This window comes from Melospiza georgiana, chromosome 8 (genome assembly GCF_028018845.1).
Source record: "Melospiza georgiana isolate bMelGeo1 chromosome 8, bMelGeo1.pri, whole genome shotgun sequence".
In the NCBI taxonomy this organism is placed as follows: Eukaryota; Metazoa; Chordata; class Aves; order Passeriformes; family Passerellidae; genus Melospiza; species Melospiza georgiana.
The window spans coordinates 35,263,938-35,282,970 of NC_080437.1; the positions used below are offsets into that span (position 1 = coordinate 35,263,938).

The window sequence follows — 19,033 nt, forward strand, 5'->3', positions numbered from 1 at the left end:
TTTTCTCTTGATTCTTGTGTGTTTCCTTCACCAATTAACCTGATTTCCTTAGTTGCTTTTTTATAATTATCTGCCCCTGAAAAGCGTTTGCTTTGCTTATCCATTCTGCTAAAAATACGCTTGAAAGGATGTGGGAAGCAGGAACCTGGTTAAGTGGTTAAAGAGGTAAATTTAACAGGAAAGTAGATATGTGTGAGAAAACATAAAGCTTTTGAGTGCTGTGTAATGTGCTGTGAGACTCTAAAGTTCCTCAGGTGTTACTAAACAGGTTTTTGGGGAATTAGCTCAGCAAACCAGACCAGGCTGGGAGAAGGGAGGACCCTGGAGCTGGGAATTGGCAATACTGGCTGTTGGTGCTGCTGTCACCCTGTATGGCATCAAACCGTGGCAGTTCCATCTCTGACACTCATTTCTGTGCTTTCCTTGCCCCCCTCCCTGGTTGTGTCCCCAGATCAGCCCCCTGAGGCCGCAGAGACCCAAGAGCCAGGTGCTGAACGTGATGTCCAGCGAGCGGCGATTCTCCGTGTCCCCAGCGCCGCCCAGCTCCCAGCTGAGCCCGCCCCCCATCACCCCTCGGGCCAAACTCGCCTTCAGCATCCAGCCCAGTAAGTCTTCTCTCTGAAATAAACTCCTTTTAGCATGTCCTGAGCAGTTCTTCACACCCTGGTTTGAGTTGCACCATCGCCAGGGTGTTTCTTGCGCCAAGTATTGATGCCTCAGGTTTGGCTTTCCTATTTTCACATTCTGTGCTGCTTTAGTGTGTGGGTCTGTGTCACTATAGGACATGAAAAAACACAAGCACACACTGCTGTTCTCAAGGTGAAGGAAAAGGGAGGTTTATTTTCTGACTCTAACATTTATAGTTTTCTAAGAGTGACAGTGGATTGGAGGGTGACAGTGCCACCTCTCCAATGACACTGGTCAAACCAACAGTCCAGCAAATTTCTCCTCCTCCATAAAGGAATGCAAAACAATGAGTTACATACAGAAAGTGCGTGAGAAAGTTCACTACAAGAATGTCAACATCAGAAGGCTTAGAAAATCTTAAAAATACAGGGTGAGAGGTCTGAGTTTCACATGAGGGGATGCTGAGCTCTGTGCACAGAGCAGGGAGACAAAACAATTCCTGCTCCAGCTGGGCACCAAGGACAAATGACCCAAATCTCAGCCCAGGAGCACAAACACCGTGGGCTGCAGAGAGAAAAACAAGCAGGGTGGGACTGCAGGGGCTAAAGCTGCAATGGGACAATGAACTGCAAGGTGCAAATGGAGCAGAACTGATCCCAGGGACAGAGCCCGTGCCCGGCCGTGCATTTTGGGGCCATTTTGGTTCATCTTGGGTGCAGCCCTGGCTGGGCTCTGGTGCTGCCCAAGGTGCAGCCATGGAGGAGATGCTTTGAATCAATCCCTGCTTTGTTCTGGAGCTCTGTCCAGCCTCTGCTCTAGGGCAGCCTGAACAAGGCATCAGCATTACTTAACCTCTTACCTTTGCCAACAAAAATTAATTCAGTATTTTACAAAAGCAAGCAGAATCATTGCAGTGAAACAGTTTCTTTTCAAGTCATCATTAACAATTAATTAGGTGTAGAGTAACAGTCAAAAATTCATGTTGTACTTGATCCCATATTGAGCGTTTTGGAGCATAAAGGTTTTAAAAGCAATATATTTTTTTGTAATTGTACATTAAAAAAACTTCTCTTTGATATGTTGTGAGTACAAACCAGAAGGGCAAATAAAGGTCAGGCTTTTTGAAGTAGTTTTTGTTTGACATTGACATCTATCACTCAGCTTTTCTGTAAAGTATCATCTGTTTGCTTCAGTCTGCAGCAAACCCTATTGCAGAACTGGGTGTAATCCAACACCTATTTCTTTCCCAGTGCTCTTTCCCAAAACCTGTTATTCCAAATTTGCAGCTGCCAGCATGTGACAAAAAAGCAAAAAATATATCTTTTTTTGTACATATCCCCAAGTCAACTCCAGTGGCCAAGAGTTCAGTGTTAGTAAGGAGGAGAAGAGATGATCAGTCTTCAGAAAAAGAATCTTTTCCATCAAGGTCACTGCTTTATTTACTGGCTGTGGTACTTCAACATTTTTTCTCTTAAACAGTCAGTCACACAAAGCAAATATTTTGATTACAATGAACTTCTAAGTCTCACCTTCCTTTACAATTTTATATCCAGAAACTAAAAACTAAAAATGCTAAAAACAGGGAATACAGAGAACTAGGGGATATATACTTCTGCAAAAGATATTTTAATTGGATTTTTTGATCATATGTAAATTTTATTAACACTTAATTTGATTTCTCTTTTTTAAAAGTATCTGAAGTTACCAGGTATCTCTGAGAGTGTTTTTATGCTAGAGATTGGTGGGTGTTACATAAAACAGGATCAGCTTATTGCAGCAGTCTAGAATCATTTCAGGAATTACAGTGATAATTTTTTTAGGAATTCCAAGGATAAAGAAGTTCCTTCAGAGCCCAAATTGGCTAAAAGCAGTTATTGGGTTGCTAAGCAATCCTGGCTGCCTGTTAGCTGGCACTTGAGGAGAAGGGAGTGGAAAATGTGATCATTAGGGTAAGATGAAAAAAGGGTCCCAGAACTGATCCTTTGCCAGCTCCAGGATCTTCCCAGTGGCACATGTCCAGCAAGGAACAAAATTCAGAGCACACTCATTGATGAACCACCTTGAATAATGAGTTTCACTGAATGATGGGGGCACAGCAGAAATTTGGGGTAATTATTTTAGTGACCATCTTAGAGGGGTTTAGTTCAGCTGAGGAAATAACAGATCTGCAGTGAATAGATTTTCTTGGGACAACACTGAGAATTCCTGGATTTGTTCAATACCTTCTTCAGGGGAGATGTTCCCTCGATTTCACTGAATTCTGGGAAAGATCAAATCATTGTTTCTCAGGGTAGAATCTTGTTGTTCCACTAAACACTTGCCAGAGAAATGCAAACCCGCTGCTCGTGTATTTCATGAGCTCTCCCTGTGGGCGGAAATGCTCTGCCCACACTTGCAGGGATTTATTTGATTTATTTATTTGGATCCTTCATCAGGATGAGGTTGGGAAGGTGCCACGGACAGGCTGCAGGAAATCCCAGCTGCAGCAGGAGCTGGGGGATGTGGGGAGAGGGGGAGAAGCAGAGCAGGACACAACTGCAGGGACAGTTGGGTTCCATCCGTGTTCTCCAAGCAGAGTTGCCTCCACACCTTGTTTCCTCTCCAGCTCTGCTGAAAACATTCCTCAGATGTTTTCTGGAAACCTGCCTTTCCATGGGTCTTCCAAGGATTTGTTTAAAGAAACAAAGGATTTGGGTTATTCCCAACAAAATGGGTCCCACCATCCTCTTGGGACCACCTTGGCTTAGGTGAAGGCAGAATGTTTATCATGGAAGAAGTGAAATCTTGTTGTTTGAAAAAATATCATACAGAATGCAAAGCTGAAGTGTTCGGGGGGTGGGGGTAAATTTACTTTATTTTTGGGAAATTGTGTGTTATTCCACTCAGTTTCCCAAGGAATGTTTACAAAGAGGCCTAAAAACAAATATGGAAAAGTTTCACTTTCTGAAGCAGCATTCAAGGTTTTGGTAAAGCTCTAAGTAAACACACAAAAGAAAATGCCATTTCCCAATCGTTTCCCTGTATTATCTTAAACTGCATGGAAAAACTGACCAAAAATTAAGATGTCAATATATTTAGCTAAGATACAGATGTTTAGTAGTGTGGGAGATGTGCAGGACCTGTGCCAAGGACAGGTATCCTTGTGTGTCCTGTGTTTTGTGACATCAAATATTCCTGAGTTCTTTAGAATGGATGGGGAATTCATCCAGAATGGACAGGGAAGTTCATTCCCAGCATCAGTCTTTAGTTACAAATGCCCAGTGTGGTTTTCCAGCTGCAGTTCAGTCCCATGAAGAAGCAGATTCTCCTGGAGATGCAGAAAGGAAACTCTGAGGAATGTCTGGGGAATGGAGAAATCCTCTCTGTAGGAAGGGAAGGATGAAAAACAGGAGCAATGGAAAATGCAATGAGCAATTCAGGTCCTGGTGGACAAACAGCATTTTCAGCCCATTGGAGAGGCAGCCACTGAAAATGTGCAGTCCCAGGATGGAAAATAACCTTTTTTTCCATGTAGTCAGGAGTTCAGGTGGAAGGATGAGGAATAAAATTGCAGTTTTCAGTGACAAATCAATAGAGCCACCTTAGAGTTAAATTGTCTTGTGAGAGGCCATTTTAGAGAACAATAAAATCACGCTTTTAATAAAATATTGATATGAGCTTTGCAATAAAAACATCTGCATAAATAAGTCCTCTCTTGTTTCACAAATCACCCCAGTAAAATAAAATAGAAATCACCTTTTTTTTTTCCCCTAAATAAAATTCCCTCATTTATAAACAAATAATTTCAGTTTCTTATCTCGTAGAGATCGCAGTGGGTTTTATTAAAATGACTGAATTAAAATTACTGTATTAAAAGACTGAATTACCCTGAAATACACCGTGGGGGGATTTCTCCCCAAAAATCTATGTATCACTCAGGACTCAATAAACTTTATTGTCCCTCAGGCTATTTGCCTCTCCAGCACATACCTGGGAGGATTTATCTGCTAAGAAAAGGGAATTTTCTCCCCAGCACAGAGGAATAATAAATGTTTGGTATTTTCTCGTGCATGCTTTTATTTACTCAACAACTAATGGCTGCTCATTTGTTATAGTTACCTGGAGCCTGAAAGTTTTGGAGAGAGATGTACTTAATTCCAGGCTTTCATTTGTGCAGTTTATTAACAGGGAACTTTGATTTTACTGGGAGAAAGTCAATAAAACTTAGCCAGATTATATTTTTTCATGCACTTTGCAAAACTTTTGTGTTTTAATGTACAAGGCGAGCTTGAAGATGGGGAGATTATATTTTCTAAGCCTTGAATATTATGGTGGGAAACATGAAACAAAAATCATGTTTTATTAAAAACAGGGGGTTGTTCAAGTATTTTGAGGGCATTTTAAAGTGAGTCCAAGGCCAAGTTGGACAGGGCTTGGAGCAACCTGGGATGGTGGAGGGTGATAGTGGAAGTCCATCACCCATGAGTGGATGATCCATGAGGTCCCTCCCAACCCAAACCATTGTGGAATTGCAGGATCCAGCTGCTGGCAGGGTTAACCCAGTGTTGTTTTTTGCAGATCTGGAGCTGAATGGGATGTCCAGCTCCGACATCCCCGACGTTCCCCCTCCTCTGCCCCTCAAAGGAAGCACGGCCGACTACGGGAACCTCATGGAGAGCCAGGACCTGGTCAGCCCCACCACGTCCCCCCCTGCCCACCCACGGGTGAGTGCCACACAGTGAGCCCTTCTGCAGGTCCTTTGTCCCACACAATGATCCCTTCTGCAGTTCCTTATTCCCAGACAATGATCCCTTCTGCAGGTCCTTTGTCCCACAGAATGATCCCTTCTGCAGTCCTTGTTCCCACACAATGATCCCTTCTGCAGTTCTTATCCCAGAGAATGATCCCCTCTGCAGTTCCTTGTCCCACAGAATGATCCCTTTTGCAGTTCCTGTCCCTCACAATGATCCCTTCTGCAGGTCCTTTGTCCCACAGAATGATCCCTTCTGCAGTCCTTGTTCCCACACAATGATCCCTTCTGCAGTTCTTGTCCCACAGAATGATCCCTTCTGCAATTCCTTGTCCCTAAGCCATGATCCCTTCTGTCGTTCCTGTCCCACAGAATGATCCCTTCTGCAGTTCTTATCCCAGAGAATGATCCCTTCTGCAGTTACTTGTCCCTGAGCCATGATCCCTTCTGCAGTTCCTGTCCCACACAATGATCCCTTCTGCAGTTCCTAATTCCCAGACAATGATCCCTTCTGCAGTCCTTGTTCCCACAGAATGATCCCTTCTGCAGTTCCTGTCCCACACAATGATCCCTTCTGCAGTTCCTAATTCCCAGACAATGATCCCTTCTGCAGTTCTTATCCCACAGAATGATCCCTTCTGCAGTTCTTATCCCACACAATGATCCCTTCTGCAGTTCCCTATTCCCACAGAATGATCCCTTCTGCAGTTCCTGTCCCACACAATGATCCTTTCTGCAGTTCCTGTCCCTGAGCCATCCCAGGGGATCTGGGGTCCTGCTCCTGCATCCATCAGCTGATCCAGAGGGCTCTGCAGTGCCAGGAGGGTGAGGGAACAGCAGAACCTGGAGGAGAGTTGGCTCCATTCTGGGCCATTCCAAGGCAGATGTTGTCAGGTTTGTTGGCAGGCAGCTTTAACCAGCAGGAGCAGCAAATTGGATTTAAAGCCTTTCAGTCCTGTGTCAGGAAAGGAAATAAAACATGAACCTGCCACCTTCCCTTCCTGGAGCTCTGCTCTGCCAATGTTCAGTCACCACTCATTTATTTCCTTGAGGCAAACTCGTGTCCCCTTTGAGGCAAGGAGCTCAGAAACTCTTCATCACCAACAGGGTTTGCAGCTTTTTGAGGAAAATTCTCTTTTTTAGCTTTGTTTCCTGTAGCTGGAAGCTTTTAGAAATAATGTGGTCCTTTACTTTAAAGCAGCACTTTTGAGAAATGCCTTTTATTTTTTCTATGGGCAAAAAAAAAAACAAAAAAACCATTTAATGGGATGTGGGGGGTTGATCCTGGCTGGTGCCCACCAAAGATGCTCCATCACTCCCCTCCTCAGCTGGGCAGGCAGAGAAAATACAGTGAAAGTCTCATGGGATGAGATAAGGAGAGGAGAGATCACCTACCCCTTGCCCTCAAAACAGTCCAGACTTTGGGAAATTAATTAAATTTATTACCAATCATATCAGAGTAGGGCAGTGAGACCCCATGAAGTCGCAAGTTTTCTTTGACTCTGAAATGCTGAATTTTGACTGAGCTGTTCAGTGGGAAACTTCCCAGCAGAACTGATCCCTTTTGTTTGCAGAGGTGTCATCCAGGATCCCTCTGGAATTCTGTGGAGTACTTTGCTTTCCAGCAAATGTCATGGTGGCAGAAATGCAGAAATCTCAGCAGAGGAGGATTCAGGCAGGAGTTGGTTTGACCCTTTGGAAGAGTTGTGTCTAACACAGATTGTCCCAGTGCACGAGTCGGCTTTTCCATGGTTGAAATTGTGCCTTTGTTGTTGCAGGAACTGACTCTTTTTGAATTGTTTTACCATTTCAGGCTGAATGGTAAAATAAAAATACAGGTATAGAACTAGCTTCAGGAGTGAGAATAGAGATATTCAAAACACCATGTTTTACTTTATTTGCATATACTGGAAAATTCTGTATTCCAGCCCTCTCTTCCATAGTTGTTCCCCACGGCTGGATCATTTTAGTCAATATTTTCATTTTTCCTCTCATTTCCATCAATTTTCCTGCATTTCTAACCTTATAACCCGTTTCCCCAGCATCTGTCTCAGGGGCCAGCTCTCATTTGTCCTGAACACAGCCCTCTAAGTGGAAAATTACAGAATGTGCAGCAGGGCTGCCAGGAGGTTTGTCTGAGGAATCCATCCCCAGGAAGGAAGCTGAGAAATTCACATTAGGATTCACTTTTCCTCAACTCCTTCCTGCATAAACTCCAGAGTACTAAATTCACTTTGTGTGATGTGCTGTAAGGTTTAGGCTGTGCTAGTAGCTCAGGATTGCTAAGGTGAGTTCAGATTTTAGCTAAAAGGTATTAAACAGTGGTAAGAAATAAAATCCTGGCAGCCAGGGGTTTTTTCCTGACTGGTGAGGCTTTTGGAAGGGGGTTCCACTCTGGGGATGGATGTTTTTAGTTTTTGTATGACTCCCAAATGCCATGGGGATGTGGTTTTGGGAGCCCACACCTGGGATAACTCGGCCTGATTTGCTCTGTGACCTTGTGCAGCTCCTGTACCTGCCACAAGCAGCATCTCCACATCATTAAATGGGACTTCAGAAATATGGTACCAATATGCTCCCGTGGTTTTTTGCAAAGTTTCATTCAGCTCAATAATTTTCCTCTTTCCAGTCTTGATTGCTCAGGCTCCTCTCTTTTTTTTTACTGCATTTTGTCTCTGTAAGAACAGAGCCCATTTTTTAACATCTGGTCTTGAAGGGCATCAGGATTTAATAGCTCAGAAATGCAATCAGATACAAGCTACATCTTCTTATCTAACTGCCCACAATTTTCTGCAGCATCTGTGTTGTTACAAGCTTTCCAAGACCATGGAGTGGGGTTTCAAAGCCTGGCAGAAGGATCTACAGCAGCTCTGTCCCAGAGCCACCTGTCCTGGGCAGGGCCACGAGTGGCACTCGCTGATCCTCGTGCGTCCCCTCCACCTCAGCAGATTCTGTGATTCTGTATTAGCTTTAGGATTGATTTTGGAGAAGGTTTCTAATCTTATAACAATCACTCTGTGCCTTTATTTCATCAGGCTGGTAGGAAGGAAGCTTTTAAAGAACATCAAGAAAATGAGTAGTGCTGGACATGAAAGATCAGATGGGTAAATTCTCATTGCTGCCGTGATTAAATCCCACTCCACAGTTTTAATGACTTATGTTTCATGGGTCAAATAGCTCCATAATTCATAACTGGATAATTCTCTGCCTGCTAAACTGATCATCTTTTAAATTACACTGCTGTTGTATCAGTGAAGAAAAATCAGTAAAACCTATTAGAGATAAGATTATCTGAGTAGCTTTTAAACTGGAAATATCTCCTTGTGTGAGGAATGATTATGTTTTTCACTCTGGTTGTCTTGCAGGGGGTTATGAAAGGCAGGAAAAGTGCTGTAGTGAACTAAAAGCAGGCAGCCAGAAAGGGATCAGATGCTCCAAGTCAACCTGCAGGCAGTAATGTCATTTTTGAGACAGCAATCTCAGATACTCAGAGTCCAGTGTTACCTTGGCCTACCTGAAGTCTTTAATCCAGGTGATCACCTCATTAGCATTTCCTGATTGTCCCTTACTCCTTGTTAACTCTCAGACCTTTGTAGATATTTTCTTGCTCCCTGCGATTTGTTCTGCTAAAAATGTCCTTAATAATATATGGGAACATTAAAAAAAAAAGAGAAATCTACGACTCCTGCAAGGATTATTATTACATCAAGGGATTCCTTTAGGCACTTATCATTCTTTATGGGCTCATCCTCACCCTTGCATACAAATCAACCTCCTGCTTAGTATTCAGAGCAGGGAGGGAGCTCAGAGAAAATAGATAAAGGAGCACTTGGGTTGCTAATATTGGCTATAACACTTGCTAAGCATGGGGTAATGGTTGGGATGGGAACATCTCCATCAGTCCTGCACAGGTGGAACGTGGGGATGGGGAAGCCTGCGAGGAGCAGAACAGCCTTGGCTTGACTCTGCTGTATGGGGATTATTCTGCTTGCTCATTGGGATAAAACTGGATGATAAATTCACATCTAACACACAGAAGGCACAACCCAGGGGGATTTTTCATGTGTTGCAATGCAGGTGCTGCAGTGCTGGAAATTCTCTCTTGTAGCAGCTGCAGTGAGCAAAAACTGACCTGAAAGGCTTCAGCAAATGTGTTGTCCTCATGTGGACAAGGAGAGAGAGGCTGGAAATGCAGCTGGAACCATGGAGGAGCAGGGAATTAGGGAGCACAACTTGAGGGTTTGCATCACAGCCTACAGCTCCTCCCTGATCTCTGCTGGCTGGGAGCAAGGACAGGAGCCAGGGGAGCTGGAGCTCTCTCAGGGCAGGTTTAGGTTGGATTTAGGGAAAGGTTCATCCCCAGAGGGTGCTGGCACTGCCCAGGGAATGGGCACAGCCCTGAGGCTGCCAGAGCTCCAGGAGGGTTTGGACAATGTGCCCAGAAGAAAAAACCAAATTACACTATAGGGTTTATTTGCCATCTGATCATTGTTTTTGCCTGCTGGGGATGGGAAACCTTGCAAGCCTTTCCTCCTGTGCCAGTCCCTCACTCTCCAGTGGGTAAGATGTTGATGAGCATCATCTTAAGATGCTAAGAGCTGCTCCTCTCCAGGTGGGCACCCCCAGGTGTCCCAGCCTGGCTCAGAGCAGAGGAGCCCCTTTGATCTGCTCTGGGATTGTGACCTGGAGCAATTCCCTGTTTCCCATTTTGAGGCATTTCTGCAGTTCCCTGTGAAGGGCTGGGAATGGGAACACACATCTCACACATCTCTGCAGGAGAACCCTTCCAGCTCCTCTCCCTGATGCCAGGGTGTCGCCGACATTTTTTCATAAAAATCCTCTCTTTAGGATTTTTCCTCTTCTGGGAAGCTGAGGCCCCAGAGAAAGAATGTAAACAATGGTTCTCTGCTGCTGTGGAATGCAACAGGTGTAGCTGTGGTTGGTCTTCTGTGAGTGTTTGGATTTGCTGACCACTCACGGGAGAGTTGTCCTTGTTTTCTGCTTGGACACAGAACTCTGTGATTCTATTCCTATTCTATTCTTAGCATAGCAGCTTCTGAACTTTTCTCTCTATTCCTATTAGTATAGTCTTAATGTATTATATATCATAAATTAATAAATCCAGCCTTTTGATCATGAAGCCAAGATTCTCGTCTATCTCTCTCACCCTGAGGAACCCTTGCAAAGCCATGCAACACCAGGGCACCCCAGCAAGGGCAGGTAATGGCTGTGCCACAGAGCCAGATGAGTCTCTAATAGATGATGGATGAACCAGGGGCTAAACAGTCATTTCCCATCAGTTACCTGCTGGATTTTGCACAGAACTTTGCTCCCTGGGTCAAACAGCCAATTAGCTTAAATTGTCTGTAATTTGGCTGCCATTAGTGGAGTTGGGCTGTTCTCCCTGCTGGAGAGTTACTCTGCCAGAGCCTCACACTCAAATGTTATTTTTCATTGCAGATATGAAATAACCACGTTGTTGTCAGGCACCTCAGCTCCGTGCTGAAGGAACAACTCAGTGTCTGAAACATTTCCACAGTCCTGGGTGGCTGATGGTCTATTTACATCCCATTTCTGCTGCTTCTGACCTAATTAGATCCCTTAATTCTTCCAACCAAAGTGCTTCTCCCTAGATCTCCAGAGCGTGTCCTAACAATGACCACTGAATTTCAAAGAGTTCCTTGCTCAGGAAGAAATTTTGTGCAGTGCCACAAGGACCCTTTTGGAGAGTCAAATCCTGTTTGATTTTTTGGTAGTTGTTTCTTTTAACAGTATTCTATGAACAAAACACAACTTGTCTCTCATTTTGCTGCTTGAGAGTAGCAGGAAAAAAAATTTTTAAAAGAAGCATTTTCTCATCTTCTGTAATTGATTTTTACTTCATCTTGAACGTGCCTGGTGTAGTGCAGTTTATAGCTCTCTGTAAGAGAAGACAGACAAATGTTTTTAAACTTGATTCTTTTCTGTATCAGGGAAAGAAAAAAAACCCAGCAAACAAATGGGAGCAATTTCATGTCTGAAGCAGCAGGAACAGATTGTTTCTGTGTTGCAGATGTGCCTTTTACATAAGGTTTCTGCTTCCCCTGAGGTACCCCTGAGTCAAGGATTCTGCCCAAAATAGGTTGGGTTGTGAAGCAGCAGCCTCTGTCAGTTTGTCAGGAAGGAAAGGGAAGGGTCAGGATCACAATTAACCACTGATATAAACATCAACTCAGCAAAGAGAGTCTTAATTAAACACAAAATCAAGGCAAACTCTATTTTTATTGCAAAGTTTCTGAGGGGAAGCACAGCACAGATGAACTTTATAAGCCTGATAATGTTTTTTGTGAGCATAGTGTTAAAAGGAGGGAGGAAATGTGGTTGAATTTCTTCTGTCCTGGATAAAAGGAAGGATGGATCAGCCCTGGGAGTGATGCTTTGGAGTTGCCCCAGCTCCATAATGGAATGTTTTGTCTTGCAAAATCCCCAACAGTGTCACCCCAACCAGCATTACACATCCTACTTAATATATTCACTGGGAGCTTATTATATAAATGAACAAGTGCTAAATTTATCCGACTTTCTAATGGAAATTGTAAATTCAATTATAATAATTATCTACCTATCTCTGCTATTTCTTTCTGCCTAATTTGCTTGCAGAATCTGAGCTCGGGTAGGTTTTGAGCTTGTTATTTATAGCATATATATTTAGCTTCTTCTCATTGTATTTGCATTGTCTCTGCTTTTCAGAACCAGGTTTTCAGGGCTGATTTGATTGTTCTCTGATCAATATGAAGGGGCTCATTTGGTTGAGAAATGCCTTTGATCTAATTGAATTGAGAATTATTGCCAATAGAGTGTTATTTAAATTCAAAATGGATTTGCACAAATGATGCTATCAGCAGAGTTGGTGGGTTTTTTTCCTGGTGATGAATATGAAGTTAAAGAGAGCAAATCAGGGAGAAAGTTTTATATTTTGTGCTGTATTTTTGAGGGGCACGTGGTTTATGGAGTTTGAAGGCAACGTCAGCTCCATGAGATGTTCATGTTCTGCAGACCACCAGCATTTCCCAGAGGTTTCCCAGACACAGGACTGTGATTAAGAAGGTTTTCAAAGGTTTTGGAATCTTCAGATCCCAGCTGACATTTATTCAGGTGCCTTAGCAGGAATTCAGGAGTTAACATGCCGAGTTAAGAGTGGATTTGCTCAGGTAGAAGAAATATTTAATAGTTCTGGCTGCAACACTTCAGAGGCAGATCAGCAGTGGCATTTTAATTAAAAACCCAACAAAATCTTCAGTTTTGCATGTAGTAAAAAAATTAAATTCTTATTTTATCTGCCTTTCATATTAATCTGTTGGCTTTTCTGACTCAGAGATCATCGTGTCCCCCTGGAAGCTGGGAACAAGCAGTGCCTGTTTGGAGCCTGCTCTGGGACATCAAGGCATCATTTAGGGTGGGAAAGGCCACTAAAATCAACCAGTCCAGTGTCCCCTCAGCAGCAGATCAATCCCAATGGATTTTCAAGGTGCCAGAGAGCATTTTAAAGCCAAGGAAGAGGCTGGGAGCAGGCAGAAAGAGCAGTGGTGGTGCTGGAGGGGCTGGGAAATGGAGAGTGGATGGAGCAGAATGGAGAGACAAGCTCAGGGCATGGCTCACTGGCGGTGGTTTGGGATCCCTGTTCCTTTGCCTGGGAGGAATGAGGAAAGGTGTACAATGGAGTGGGAAGTGGTGCTGTCCAGGCAGGGTACAGGAAAGAGATTCCAGCAAAGATCCAGCCTGCCTGGCTCAGCCAGTTTGCATTCCTGGCTTTCTCCTTAGTCTGTGGTCAGTAAAACTGTCTGGTGAAATCTCAGATTTGTAACTCCATGCTGGCTTCAAACCTGCTTGGGAGAGCGTGTTTAGTCACCTTAAGGGTTGTTTTTCTTCTGCTCTTACTGATCTCTGAAAACTCCCAGTCATGAGGCTGCAGGAGCATCAGGAGCTGCTCTGAGCACAGGAGGGACTGAGGTGTCCTGGCATCACCCTGAGCCTCTCTCCTTTCTGGGACAGCATCCTTGGATAGCTTTGGAAAGGACCAGCTTTGGTTCTGTGCACTTCCATGGGGTTTCTCAGTTGTTTAGGTACCAGGATCTTCCTGATCCTGCCAAACCACCAGGAATTCTGTCCAGCTCTGAGGCATTGCAGCTGCTTGGGCTCTTCTTGCAGGGCTGGCCAAGGAATTTGGGCAGAGCTGGAGCTCCTCAGGCCGTGCCTGTGTGGAGCCAGCAGCTGGTGCAGGGCTGGGGGAGGCAGGGCAGGAACAAAGAGCTGGGAAAGCATCACTGGGCTTGGAGGGAAACAAAAGGCCCTGACTGGGGACTGGGGGAGAATCATAAGGAAAAACAAAGGCAGAGCAGAGTTGATGAGCTGTGACACTGCAGCACAGCCTCTGGGAAACCTGTACTGCCTGCACTGCCAAAATCTGGGAAAACCTGCCTGCAAACTGCACTGCTCTCCAGCTCTTTCTGCAACAGATTTTATCACTTGTAGGCTTCAACATTAGGGAAAAAAGGTCTTAATTTCCATAATGGCTTTTTTAATTTGTCCAATTAGCTGGTGATTCTGACTGGGGATGCTCTTCTGTTGTGAGATATGTAAAGTGATTTAAAATACGGATATTTGAACGTTCTGCATTTCTGTTTGGAATATTTTAATTATAACTCTGTGTGTAACAGTAAATTGTGAGTTGCTTATCTCTCTAAATGATTTTAAATTGTTCCTTTTTTGGTTTGTTTTTGTTTTTTTTTTTTTATATTTCTGTTCTAACTGTGCAAAATCCAAAACATAATGGAAAAGCAATGAAGCCATTGCTTCAGCTTGGTTTTTAAGCTCTGAGTGCCTAGAGGCTGAGGGCAATCGATACACACCAAGAAATCAATATCCTATCATGATATAAAGTGGGGAATTATAAACTTCTCCAGTGCTTTCAAAAGATTTTTCCCTTAAATATTGAGCTAATTAATCCTGAACTCTTGAGAGATTTTTTTTCACTGTCAAAAGAAGAAGTTATATTTAAAAGTAATGGCTGAGAGCGTTCTGTGTTCGCAGCAAATTCTGCAGGGAGAGGTTTCTGTGAGCCAGAGGCCTCCAGACCTACCTGCTGCCTCTTGCACTCAGAGATGACTCAAGAACGTTGCAGAATTCCGTTCATTCCTAACATGACCTGCCCAAATTGGTTTTTCCAGCACCTGCCTCCTCCTCTGCCCAGCAAGACTCCGCCGCCGCCGCCTCCCAAGACGACGCGGAAGCAAACGTCTGTTGACTCTGGGATTGTCCAGTGAAGAAGGAAGCGGGTTGTTTTCCAAAGATCAAGCTGTAACAATTCATTTCCCTAAGTATTTTATGGTCTATAATGTTTACCTCATTCAGGTGTGCAGTATCTAACATTTAGTGCAATGGTAACTCCGTAAGAAATCCATTTCTCGCCGTGTGTCAGAACCAACACTACATCCCCTTGTTTTTGGGATCATTCCCTCCCATAACTTGAAAGAAATCTGGATTTCTACTTGAGACTTGGGAACTCCACCAACTGACAGAACCCTCTTCCTAAACCTTCTCCCTGCTTCTGGATAACGCCAGGCACAGAGCTGAACATGGAGATCAAAATGAGAGCTGGAAATGTTGTACCTAAAGGATTTGGGTACCTCCGGAGCTTCAAATGAGCAGAGTTTTTGTACCTAATCTCAGTGTATATAGGAATCAATGACAATATTCACTTGGAATTCAGGGCAAGAGGAGGTTTCCCAGTGAGGTGAAGCTGCTGTAGGATTTCCCTGAATAACAGGGATTTTTAGCCCAGGGTTATAAATCAGACACCGCTGATTTGTGAAATTGGTCTGTGTTACAAATAACCTGATTGCAATGAGCACAGTGGGGATTTGGGGCTGTCTTGGCCACGGTGACCACGATGCCATCGAGTTTAAAACCTCTGGTGAGAGGAGGAAAAGTGCCAGCAGAACCTCCCCTCTGACCATGAGGCTGCTCAGGGAATTTGTGAAGTCCCCTGGGAAAATGTTCTTGTAGGTGCTGGGGTCCATCAGTGCTGGTCCCTTTTTAAACATCACCTCCCAAGGGCACAGGAGCAGCAATTCCCAAATGTTGGAAGTCAAGCAGAGCTGGCTTGGCTGAACAGGGATCTCCTCTTGGATATCAGGTGGAAAAGGAAGGTGTGTGCCAGTGGAAGCAAGGTCAGGGGCATGGGAACAACACAGAGCTGCAGCTCCCCACTACAGGGAGAAAACTCCTGTGGTCAAAGCTCAGCTGGAGCTGGAGCTGCCAGAACTGTTGGGGACACACACAAAAAAAAGAGTTTTTTTCAACTATATCAATGGCAAAAGGCAGTGTAAAAATATCATCAGCCCATTCTAGGATGGGCAGTTCACAAACAGGGACAGGGACCAGGCAGAGGTGTTTAACACATCCTTTGTCTGTCTTCAGCGTGGGTCACAGACCGAGAGGGTCCCAGTGCCCTGAGCTGGAGGACCATGACTGTGGCAATGATCAACTCCCAGTCAGCCTGAAACTGCAGGATCTGCAGCCCCAGCTGAACCCTGCAAACCTATGGGCCCTGATGGGATTCATCCAGAGTCCTCAAAGAGCTGCTGATCCCATCATAAAACCTCTCCTGATGATTTTTGAGCAGTCTGGGGAATCCAGAGAGGTCCCAGCTGACTGGAAGCTGGGAATGTTGTCCTGATTTTCAAGAAGGGCAAGAAGGAGGACCCTGGAAACTACAAGCCCAGTAAAATAATGGAGAAGATTGTTCTGGGAGGTCCTGGAAAACACCTGGAGGACAATGCAGTCATGGATCACAGCCAGCACAGCTCCATGAGGGAAAGTCCTGCTTGTGGAACCCAATTTCCTTCTTTACCCTCGCAGGGTAACCCAGCTGGCTGATCCAGGAAAGCCAGGAGATGGAATCTTTTTGGACTTCTGCAAAGCTTTTGATACATCTCCCACGGGATCCTTTTGGACAAAATGTCCATCGTGCAGCTGGAGGAACACATCATGGTTTGGGTGAGCAGCTGGCTCAGGGTGGGTGACAGTGACGGAGGTGGCACCAGGCTGGCACCAGTCACAATATAAACAGGACATTAAACTGTTAGAGGGTGTCCAAGGGGAAGGGATTGAGGAGAAGCCGTGTGAGGAGCAGCTGAGGGCACTTGGAACGTTCAGCTGGAGGAGAGGAGGCTGAGGGGAGGCCTTGGTGGGACAGCAGCATCCTGCTGAGGGAAATGCCACATTTCATTGTCACAATCAGGGACAGGAGCCAGGGAATGGCTGGAGCTGGGCCAGGGAGGTTTTAGGTTGGATTTAGGGAAAGGTTCATCCCCAGAGGGTGCTGGCACTGCCCAGGGAATGGGCACAGCCCCGAGGCTGCCAGAGCTCCAGGAGGGTTTGGACACCACTCCAGGGTGGGATTTTGGGGTGTCTGTGCAGGGGTAAGAGCTGGATCAATGATCCCTGAGGGTCCCTCCCAGCTGAGGATGATCTGTGAGTAATGGGCTCTGTAAAATCACTGGTGATCACCCACTGCCATTGCCATTCAGCTGGGGTGTCCATGAGGGGAAAACAACAGCCTTGGAGCTGCCAACGAGGATATGGCAGAGAAAACAGTGAGCAGAGAGGAGACTCCTGGTCATTCTGAACCTAAATGTTGAGTACAGAAACGGGAAGAGCTTTTTCCTTTCTCTGTTGTGTAATATTTCACGTTGGATTAGGATGAACTGAGCGGAATCACTTTGTCCTTGTGCCATCATTCTGTACAGTGTTTGTATATATGATGGTTTTTAGAATGTTTTAATTTTTATGGTGCCTGCTTTTCACGTCATAATGATTAATGTGCCTGCAAAGAATGCTTTATGTATTCTTAATTTCCTAATTGCTGAAAGTGTAAAGAAAAGACAAAAAGTGGTTTTTTTCGAGATATTAAACTCTGAGAAATATCAGACTGATGGGATGGGGTTTTGGGAGGGAGGAAGGAAACTAACTTTGTATTCTAGTGGTTTTTTATTGTCATCACACTTGGTTTTTTTATTATCTACAATCTTTTTACTCTTACAGTAGATTGTTTTTAAATATACCACTGACTCAAAAAAATAAACTATTATTTTAAAAGCCTGTCTAAGAAAATGAATATATTCCCTGGGTGATTTTAGTCCTACTGCAGAATTTTGGGAACTAGTGCATGATGTGGAAAACTGTGTGTATACTTTCTTGTTTTCAGGACAGTTGAGGAGGAGAACTCATGAGAAAACTGAAATCTTTTACAGTGCTGTTGTGGTTGTCCCAGCAGGTTGGAGCTAAAACACACATCAGCACTAAGAACATCCATCCCTGTGTGCTGTCCATGCCCAAAATGATGGCTTGGGTATCTCTAAGTGAATGCTTCAGAAAACAGATGAGTTTTATGTAATATTTTCCACCTCAGGTACCTGCTACACGATGCAAGTTGCAAGCAGAAGTGACTTTACACAGCAGTAAAACAACACTGTTGTTACAGAGGCAGAAAAATTGCCCTTCTCATAAAAAGTGGCTCCTGTGGTCAATTACATATTCTCATTTTTTTGCCTCAAACCAAGGTGTCACTTTGGATCAAACAAACACACTTTTCCTTGCTGTAAAATCAGCTCCCGGAGTGTCTCAGGATTTACTGCTGGATCTCAGTTCCCTCTGTGTTTTGTTCCTATAATCTCTGCTCAAGAGGAGCAGGCAGGGAAGGATTCTTGGCTGCAGTCCATCAGATATCTATAGTCAATCAATAACATATTGCAATTCTAATTCTATAAATCTTGTATTTAATTGAGAATTCCTTTAGAGGCTGCTCCTGCTGCTGCTTGTGCTGGGATGCTGGGTGAGTTTTCCTCTGTTCTGTTCCATTTGCTGCCTGAAGGATGGGAGGAGCTTTCCCATTGACCTTTCAGTGGATGCCTGTAAATTGTATTTCTGATAATGTGTTTGTTTTCCCACGTCCCTGGCAAATTCTTGTGCTCGTGCAAGTGTTGCAATTCAGCCCTGTGAGACTCCTCAGACAAGAGCTGCACTTCCAAATGGGTCTCACAGCACAAACTCCAAATCTCATCTGTGTGTGTGTGTTTTACAAATGTACAAGCTGAGCCTGGGAATTGAAAATCAGCGTCTCAGAGCTGAATTGTCACCCTTGTACAATCTGACAGCTCCTGGGCTGTGCCTTGTGCAGACCCAGGATGAATCAGTGGGGTAAAACCACACTCGAGCAAAGCCAGCAGCTGATTCCTCACAGGCAGTGGGCAATCCCAGGAATGTTGTTGTTTCTCATGGTTTGCTCTCTCCTTTTCAGTCCTTTGGGAGTCAGAGCATCCCAGTGCCTTGGGAATTCCTTGTCACGTTGTTGGGACACAGCTGGGCTAATGCAGAGGATCTCATTATGAAACAATTCAGAAAAGAAACTTATTTGACTTTTACAGGAGTAGATCTCCTGTCCCTGCCTTTTGCTCTCCCCAGCCTGTGCCCTGAGCTGCATGTGGAGAAGGTGAGGTTGGATAACCTGGTTTATTTATCACCTCTTTATCCTCCCAGGGCCTCCACAACCAAAGGTCCCATCAGACTGGATTCAAATCAGTATTTCTGTTACAAAGTGACCCATCCATCTTTTCCGTGGCAGACCTTGGCCAGGGA

The 19,033-nt window shown here is 44.5% G+C and overlaps 1 protein-coding gene across 2 annotated transcripts in view; it reads left to right on the plus strand.

Annotated features, from left to right (window-relative positions):
* The window catches only part of DOCK1 (dedicator of cytokinesis 1), a 279,185-nt gene extending 261,721 nt beyond the window's left edge, over positions 1-17,464 (plus strand). For both annotated transcript variants that reach the window (XM_058028591.1, XM_058028592.1), the window contains exons 50-52: positions 452-605; positions 5,185-5,330; positions 14,563-17,464. In XM_058028591.1, the coding sequence (XP_057884574.1) occupies positions 452-605; positions 5,185-5,330; positions 14,563-14,658 (396 nt within the window). In that variant the 3' untranslated portion in view covers positions 14,659-17,464. The remainder of the gene's footprint in view (positions 1-451; positions 606-5,184; positions 5,331-14,562) is intronic.
* The last annotated feature ends 1,569 nt before the right edge of the window (positions 17,465-19,033 follow it).